This window comes from Sorex fumeus, unplaced genomic scaffold (genome assembly GCF_029834395.1).
Source record: "Sorex fumeus unplaced genomic scaffold, SorFum_2.1 ptg000063l, whole genome shotgun sequence".
In the NCBI taxonomy this organism is placed as follows: Eukaryota; Metazoa; Chordata; class Mammalia; order Eulipotyphla; family Soricidae; genus Sorex; species Sorex fumeus.
Genome location: NW_026606120.1, coordinates 77,262,481 through 77,271,601, shown reverse-complemented (window position 1 = coordinate 77,271,601; position 9,121 = coordinate 77,262,481). Strand labels below are relative to the sequence as shown.

Sequence of the window (9,121 nt, the reverse complement as noted above, 5' to 3'; positions counted from 1 at the left end):
TCCAGGAATTAAGGACACATTTAATCTCTAGTACCACGTGCCCCCCACCCCTCAGGCATTGCCAGGTGCAGCTCTGGAGCATCCTGAGGGTCCCTGGGCATCTCCAGGGTGACTCAGGTGGTTTTTGGCACAGCAGGGCTGCCACACTGACTCAGGTCAGGTAAGCTTTGACTGCTGGGACTGGCCCAGGAGCCCTGGGCACTGCTCAGGAGGCTTTCCCCGCCCAAAACTCTCCGGGCTGGGGATGTGGCTCTGTAGAGGGTAGGCCTGGGTTTCACTCCCGGCACTCGGGAGACAGAAACCCAGGGCTGGGAGATGGCTCCACCGCCGGCACTGCCTGGTCCCAAGCCACATCAGGCATGGCCCCCAAACCAGCCAACCAAAAACCAAGGGCAAGCGCACATGCCCGTCAAGTCTGAGGCGTTGAGCTGTAGCCCAGCACCCCCAGGCTGGAGCTTTGACCATGAGGACGCCCCTGAGAGGTCTCCCCCAGACCCTTCCCTGCTATTTAAAATACCGAAAAGGAGTAAGAAGTGTGAAGGGCTTTATTGGGGCTGTGCTCAACCCCTCACAGTGTCAAGGAACACCCCCGCTGTGTGTCCTGGGGTGGTGGGAGGGGCAGCAGGGTGAAATCACCCCCATCCCCAAGGGAGCGCCAAGACCAGGTGGCTGGTGGGAGAAGCGTGCGAGGGGGTGCTGGCGGGATGGGGTGCCCCTCGGAGTGCCTGCCGGGCGGAGGGAGTGTTGGCTTTGGGACGGGAGGGACCCCGCGTCAAGAAGAACGGATGGGGGGCAACTCCTGGGCACTGAGCGAGTACACAACCCAGGGCACCAAGGCAAGGACCAGGCAGGGCCACAGCGTGTACTTGAGGAAATTGAAGATGTAGAAGAGGCTGATCTGAGGCGGGTGGCCCAGCCAGTGGAGCGGGATCAGCAGCGTCATGGACAGCAGGAGGCAGGCGCTCTTCTGGCTGCTGTCCAGGTACACCCGCCGCACCTCGGCGTAGCAGGGGGAGTGCAGGGCGATGCCCAGGCCCAGCACGGCCCCCGCGTCGCGGCTCAGGGAGGCGAAAGGCCGGCTGTCGATGTGCACCCACTCAGGCCGCTCGCACCACTTGGACGCCAGGTCGACGGACCTGCGGAGAGGACGGGTGTGCCCCAAGGGAGGGTCCCCGGGAATCTGAGGGGCCCCGCCCCCACATTCTGCCATGCCATCCCAAGGGGGCATAGTAGCCAACAGGTGCTCTGTCCTGCTGAGTGGCCCGGGTGCAGGGGAGGCAGGGCTGCCCGTGCTCCAGGGCGGGACTTACCAAGACACGTCCAGGCCAAGCGAAAGGAGGAACCAGTAGGTGATGCTGGCACCCAGCAAGAGGGCCAGCGAGGTCAGCCCGTAGAAGCTCAGCTCCCGCTCCACAGGGACGTGGCGGGCCATCAGCCAGCCCAGGGCAGCACCTAGGGCAGTGGACAGAGCAGCAGCGTCAGAGGTTGGGGGATATGAACCCCGGAGGTGCAATGCATTTTGGCGGAAGCTACAGATGCAGACAGAAGCGACAGATCCTGGCAGGATGACAGGAAGAGGAGACTGCTCCCTCACTGCCACGAGCACCCTCCAGGCCCACCCTGTCCCCTCTGTGCTCACCAATGATCGAACCAGTCAGAACCTGGTGAGGGAAATGCGCTAAGAGGAAGATCCGGGACATGCCGATGGCCAGTAAGAAGACGCAGTAGGCCAGCAGGGGCATCATTCTAGGCCAGTACCTGGAGACAGACGCAGACATTCAGGCGGGGTTCCCACAGGTTTCCCTCGCACCCCAGGTCCCCACGTCCCCAGAACTCCAACTTCCAGCTGGACCTCTCGGGGCTTAGGGAGCACCGGCGCTGGCTACCCTGCTCCCCACTCCCCGCGTGCGCGATGTCAGGGTGTACCTGTTGGTCTGTGTGGCCACATGGGAAGAGACGGCTGTCATGATGGGCCATAGGGCGGCTCCTGTGATCATGCAGTGTCCAGAAGGGCTGCCTGCCAGGGCAGAGGAGGGCTGAGCAGTGTTCTTCCTCCCAGCACGGGGCCCGCACTCCCTCAGTCCTGCTCAATTCTGAACCCTGGGCTCTAGCCCTGTGAGCTGCCCCCACCCCCACCCCAGTGGCCTGACACCCCCACCCCCCAGGACACTTCCCTAGAACCTGGGGCTGCTGCTGGGCCGCAGGCACAGAACTGTCCCGTCTACCGTTCTTCCTGGGCCTGGCTTTGGTCTCTGGGCCGGTTCCCCAGAGGAAGGGGGCCACCCTGGCTAAAAGGTCTCTCCCCTCCTCCCTGGAAATCTGTGCCTTCTGGGTAAGGGAGGTTTGAGGCTTCACACCTGGGCCAGTTTCACAAGAAGAGGGGTACTGATGAACCTGGACCGGGGTCTGGCCGTAGTACCCCGACTCATAGATCCACCAAAAGGGCCGGTCTCCAAACAGAAGCCTAGAAGAGAACAGGAGCGAGATGGCAGGCAGCCCAGAGATGCCCGTGCAGACGGATATGACCGTGCCATTACCCTGCATGGTCACCCCCCACCCCCATCAGGAGAAAGCACGCTAGTGGACATTGTTATTGTTTCTGGTTTGGGGGCCACACCTGGCAGTGCTCAGGAGTTACTCCCGACTCTGCACTCAGGAGGAATCACTCCTGGCAGTGCTCAGAAGACCCTATGGAATGCCAGGGATTGAACCCAGGTGGGGACTGAAGCCAGGTCAGCTGAATGCAAGGCAAGCGCCCTCCCTGCTGTACTATTTCTCTGGCCCAGAGAGAATGCTATTTATCTGCCTGCTTCTATCATTGCTGTGGGAGCTGCACCTGGCCACGGTGGGGGCAAGTGGGGTGAAGGGGGCTAAACCTAGGGCCTTGCACATAAGCTATGTACTGTGTCACTTCAGTTAAATCCCTGGCCCTCTTAAAGCACACTGGAGCAATTAATATGAAATAAACTTGTCATATGCCTGTCAAGGGGGCAGGCTGGGAGACTGGGAGGGAACATGGGAACCTCTGTGGAGTGAAGGGGACACTGATGGTTTAGGATTGGTGTTGCCTGAAACAACTCTGTTATGAACAACTTTGTAAATCACAGTGTTTTTTTGTTTTTTTGGTTTTTTTTTGCTTTTTGGGTCACAGCAGATGATGCTGCTCAGGGGTTACTCCTGGCTTTTGCACTCAGGAATTACTCCTGGCGGTGCTCAGGGGACCATATGGGATGCGGGAATCGAACCCAGGTCGGCCACGTGCAAGGCAAAAGCCCTACCCACTGTACTATCACTCCAGCCCGAATTAGTGTCTTAAGAAAGATAAATGTAAAGAAAACATTTTAAGTGCTACCTGAAAGGGCTAGAGTGAGAATACAACAGATAGGGCACTTACCTTGCATGTAGCCAACCCAGCTTTGATCCCGAGCACCATATAGGCCCCTAAGCAGGAGTAAGACCTGAATGCTGCTGAGTATGGCCCCCAAACCAAGCCAAACCAAAAGTAATAGCTCAGTAGTACCAGGAATGGCCCCTAAGCACTGTTTAGGAAGTGCCTCTCACATTTTTGTAAGGGCATTTTTAAGTAACAGGAAGTCGAGGATATGTAGCTCAGCGGTAATGAGCATAACTCGTTTAGGTGAGTTCCTGGGTACACAGTACACACCACACGAACATACACACACAGAGCAATGGGGAGGCATGAGATGTATGTGCCTGTATAAGCATGTGCTCGTGTGTAAGTTGCATGCATGGCGTATGCTCTGAGATACCAGATACTCTTATCCCTCCCATTGCAGGACCAGCTTAAAACCCTGCCTCTCTCCCGCCCCGACCTTTCAGTTTGCCCCATGCTCCATTTTTCAAATTCCAATCTGAATTACTCTCCTCAGAATTTAGCTCAGTCTGTAATGAGGAATGAGGAGAGAGTATGGGGATTAAAGTACTTGTTTTGGATTCTGATCCCTGGCACCATATATGATTTCTGAGCACTGAGAGGGGTCACTCCTGAGCACAGCTAGGAATAGCCCCACAGTACTGCTGGATTTATGCCCCCTCCAGAAAAATTCAACAACTACATACTCCCCTGGTCTTGGGCTGGAAAGATAATACAGCTAGTAAGGAGAATAAGCAATAACCCAAGACCACATAAATCCCATTAGAAGTGACCCCCACGGGGCTGGAGCAATAGTATAGTGGGTAGGGTGCTTGCCTTGCGTGTGGCTGAACTGGGTTCGATCCCCGGCATCCCATATTGTCCCTGGAGCACCGCCAGGAGTAATTCCTGAATGCAGAGCCTGGAGAAACTCCTGAGCATGGCCAGGTGTGTTCAAAAACAAAAACGATTTAAAAATTAAAAGTTTGTGTTTCGTTTTTAAAAACGAGTGACTCCTGAGCACAGAGCAAAAATAAAGCTCAGAGTCAGTAGAATGTGGTTCTCACTCTCCCATAAAAAAAAAAAAACAACAACTTGGGGTCAGAGTATATAGTAGGGCACTTGTAGAGCTCTTGCCTTGCATGTGGCTGACCAGAATAAATCCCCAGCATCCCATCTGGCTCCTTAGGCTTCACCAGGCATATCTCTGAGCATAGACTCATGACTAAGCCAAAACCAAACAAATAAAACTCCCCTAACCTGGGCCAGAGAGATGCCTCTAAGGGCTATAGTAGCCTGCGGGAAGTCCAGGTTTGATCCCATCACCTGAAGCAATGAGCCAGAGTAGCCTCAAGCACTGTCAAGTGTGATCCAAAACCAAGATCAAATCCCCTGGCCCAGGTGGGCGGCTGGCCCCAGGGAAAAGAGAAGAGGCAGGAGAGCAAGTGTGGCACAAAGCCAGGTGCTGAGGAGCGGGAAGGCAGGAGAAAAGTTGTCTCGCCACCAAAAACTAAGCCACACACTGCCTGCTGAACATACCTCCCTAGCAGGTGAAGTGGGGCTTAACTGTGCTGAATGTGGGGAGCACTGAGCATTTGTGGAGGGAGGGGTGCGGTGAGACTGGCTGCAGGGCTGGAGGGGAAGCCTATGCAAGCCAAGGGAGGGAGAGCACAGGCAGTTAGTCAAGCCGGAAATGAGGAGTCAACAGCTCTCCAGGCCACTGATAACCTCATGAAAACCTGGCAGGGAAGAGGACACAGGAGGGAAACTCACATTCTGTTATTTCAGCAAGTCCTTCCAGCCTGCTCAGGCATCACCTCCTTTCCCTGCCCCAGGCTGAGGTTCTGGCAATAAGGACTGAGGTGTGTGTGTGTTTTGTGTGTGTGTGTGTGTGTGTGAGGGGTGCAGCTGTATGGGGGGGGGAGCTTCCTTCTGCATCCTACATAGAGAACTGGTGGGTCAGGGAGACAAACCCCAAGGGCCCCACTTTCATCCCAGGCATTCCTGGCTTCTAAGTCTCACTGTCAAGTGAAAGAAGAAGAAAAGGGAGAAAAGACTCCCATAGAAGGCCAGAGGGTAACTGTGCACACCAATTCCTCAGGCACCTTATTAAAATGCAAATTCGGACTCCTGTTGGCTCTGGCCAGCAGCCTGACAAGTCTGCATGTCTAGCAAGCTTTCCAGGGTTCTCTATGATGCTGGTTCCCTTCCAGGGCCCACAGTTTAATCTGTGAGCCTCTTCTGCACGGAGCCGCTCCCGGGATGCCGGGACGCAAAGCATGAATGGATGAATCCGTGAATGATGAATGAAAGCGAGCTGAGAAGCGGGGCTTCCTCCTACTTAAGTCACTATAGATTCTTGTCAAAAGTATAGCTTCCCAGTCGTCTCTCCCGAGGAATTCCTAAACCAGTCAGTCTGAGCTGGGATGGGGAAACAAATACACGTGTTAAATACACGCCCCTTAGCCGGGTTAATGGGCAGAAAGGAGACTCCGGTCCAAGATGCTCAAAGGGGAGGAAAATCCAGGGGCCACGGGGTGGGGGTGGGGGGCAGGAAGGTCTTCAAGTCAGAGGTCCAGGACGACCGAGGCACCTGCTAGGAGGTCCTAGGCCCGTGGGGGTGGGGGGCCGGGGCGCAGGGGGACTGCCCGGCGGTCTCACCACTTGAAGACGAGGTTGAGCCACTCGGTGAGGAGGCCGATCCAGAGCAGCGCGATGCCCACTCGCCGAGAGGTATAGTACGCCGCGGGGAAATAGAACAGAAAGAGGATCTTGGGATCGCCCATCACCGTAGCAAAGAGCCAGAAATTCTCCAGCCAGGGCAGCTGATTCTGCAGCTTCTCGGCCATGGCGATGCCAAAGCCCAGCATGGACTCCATGGCGGCCACCCGAGGGCCCGCTAGGCCGAGGCTCCCCGGGGTGCAGGCAGAGGCGCCCCTGCGACAGGGAGCGCGGCCGCAGGCCCGGAAGGTCCCCTGGCGGCCCCGCCCCCGCCCCACGTAGCGGTTGGCCGCAGGCCCCGCCTCCCAGCCCTTGGGCAAGCGCCGGCCGAGCTGCCGCCCAGGCCCGCCTGCCCCTGCGCTCGTCCCGGCGGCCGCCTCGCTACTGGGCAGCGCAGGGGACAAACCTCCGCGAAGGCGTTTCCGCAGGGCCCCACGTGGCCGCGATTGCCGGCAGTTCCTGCTGCTGTTCCGGGTCAAGGGAGAGACTGAGCTATGGGCTGTACCGTGCTCCCAGCGCCCCTGCGCTGCTGCTGTGAACATCCGTGGACGTGGAATCTCCAGGGCCAGGATGCCTGCGAAACCAGACGCCTTTTCTCCATGTTTCCACTCCCCTCCAAAACATAATCTCTTAGGCAGAATGCGTGGTCCCGCCTCCCGGGCGGAGCCAGAAACCTGGGTCCATGCCTAAAATTTGCACCCTTCTGAGCAAAAGTGTCTTCCTCCCTCGGTTCCAATATAGCCTTTTTTTTTTTTTTAATTTTTGTTGTAGTTTGCTTTGTTTTGGACCACACCCGGTGGTGCGGCAGGGCTTACTCCTGGCTCTGCTCTCAGGGGTTACTCTATAGGGGAGCATATGGGCTGTGGCGAATTGAACCCAGGTGGGCTGCGCGCAAGGCAAACGCCCTACCTACTGTACTATCTCTCCGGCCCCACCAGCTGCATCGTTTGGGAGGTAGACAGATAAGCCAAGCCTCCTGATTTTGAGTGTTCTATAAAGACTTGCAAAGGTTTATACTTCTCCCAACTCAAGTCACACATCCAGTTCTAAGCTTGCCTTGCTGGGTCCTTCCCCAATCTCTTGTCTTCCAGAACCCCGCTGGGCAGATAAATATGGAGATAGTAACAGGACTGCTATAAAAAGAGGAGGGGCCCACACCCACGATCATATTTGAAATAATCATGGAGGAACAGAAAATAGAAAGCTATTCTTGGCCGGCCATGCCCAGAGGCAGAGGTGGGGTGGGAGGAGATTATTGGGGTGAATTTTCTTCTCTGTACCTACCTCCAGCAACTTAGTTCCTGGAGAGTTTTCTGTTGGGTGGATGAAAATGTAAATCTGGGTTCTTGGAAAGTGCTGAATTTTACTAACTAAAAAGGGAAGCTGATGAGAAATCTCATTTTACTCCTTTGTTAAACGTGTTTTTCAGTTATCCCGAGGAGCAATCCTTGGTTTTCTAAGTCTGAAAAGTTTGTCTCTAGATTCAACCTTCACCACCTAGTCCCACACCCCATTCCATAATATTCCTAAGAGTTCTGAGCTACTTATGTTCCTAGAAATCATCAAGTTCTCACCACTTAGAGGGAGCTGCACGCGCAGTTTTCTCTGCCTGAAATAGTTCTTCCTCTTCCTCTCATCTTTCAGGTCTTAAATTTGTCACTTCCTCCAGGAAGCCTTTCTTAACAGTCCGTGGCAGACCTGAAAACCTATAATCACAATGCCACATTAAAAGTGAAATGACAGTTACTTATGACTTGTTTTGGGGGGTAGACAGACAGGCAAGCTCTGTAGAAACAGCTGTGAGAATGGTATTTTTATTTCGACTACAAATGGTTGTACTATTACCCTAGTGTTCAGAAATTGATGTCTTTTTCATAGCAAGAAAAAACTTGAATTTTGTACAGATTAAATAGTGCCAGGGCAAGCTTTTGTCTCCCTTTGGAGAAAGACCAAATTGTTGTTAAATAACAACACCTGGGGCTCCAAATACACCTGGGGCTCCAAAATTTCTCTATAGGAGTGGGGTTTAAGTGCTTTAGGATGGTAATTGGTGGTGACAAGTCTTTTTTAAAAATTAATTTTTTTTTTCGCTTTTTGGGTCACACCCGGCTATGCACAGGGGTTGCTCCTGGCTCTGAACTCAGGAATTACCCTGGCAGTGCTCAGGAAACCATATGGGATGCTGGGAATCGAACCTGGGTTGGCCGCGTGCAAGGCAAACGCCCTACCTGCTGTGCTATTGCTCCAGCCCCCAAATTAATATTTTTTAATTGAATCAACGAGATACACAGTTACAGCATTGTGATTGGATTTGTCATATAATGTTCCAACACCCATCCCTTCACCAGTGTACATTTCCTACCACCAGTGTCCCCAGTTTCCCTTCCGCCCCCTGCACCCACCTCTGTGGCAGGCACTTTTCTTCTCACTCTCTCTCTCTTTGCCCCCCCAGCTCTTATAGTTACTCTAAATGTTTTTATTTTGGAGCCACACTGGCTGTGCTCAGGGATCTTTCCTGGCAGGGTTTGGGGGGGGGGGGGGGGGGGGGGGGGGGTTTCCTAGGAGTCAGCCTAGGTCACCTGCATGCAAGACAGGTACTTACCAGCTGTACTATCTCTCTAGCCCCATGGTTTTTGTTTTTATTTACTTTTTTTTTGGGGGGGCACTCCTGGTTCTGCACTTAAAAATTATTCCTGTTGGTGCTCAGGGAACCATATGGGTTGCTGGGGATCAACCCTAGGTTGACTGCATGCAAGGCAAGCGCCTTACCCGTGTACTAACTTCTTGTCTCCGTTTTTGTTTTTAATGTTAAAAACTGTTTTCAGAGCCAAAGAGATAGTACAGGGGTTAAGGCACTTGCCTTGCATGCAGCTATTTACAGTTGAATTCTGGACACTGCATAGTCTCTTGAACACCCCATGACATTAAGTAAAGTCAGGACTAGACATTTGTGCACGTATTTCATATAACCTAACTATTCTCTCTATATGTAATATCACAGGGTATTGTTGCTGATGGCTGCCTAAA

The 9,121-nt window shown here is 53.9% G+C and overlaps 1 protein-coding gene across 1 annotated transcript; it reads right to left on the bottom strand.

The window, feature by feature from the left end:
- Positions 1-613: 613 nt before the first annotated feature.
- G6PC3 (glucose-6-phosphatase catalytic subunit 3) lies at positions 614-6,358 on the bottom strand. Its single transcript, XM_056126630.1, has 6 exons — positions 6,035-6,358; positions 2,358-2,464; positions 1,927-2,017; positions 1,640-1,758; positions 1,311-1,452; positions 614-1,136 (listed from the first exon to the last, which is right to left on the bottom strand). The coding sequence occupies exons 1-6, from the start codon at positions 6,250-6,252 to the stop codon at positions 773-775; spliced, it is 1,041 nt and encodes a 346-aa protein (XP_055982605.1). The 5' UTR covers positions 6,253-6,358; the 3' UTR covers positions 614-772.
- Positions 6,359-9,121: the final 2,763 nt, after the last annotated feature.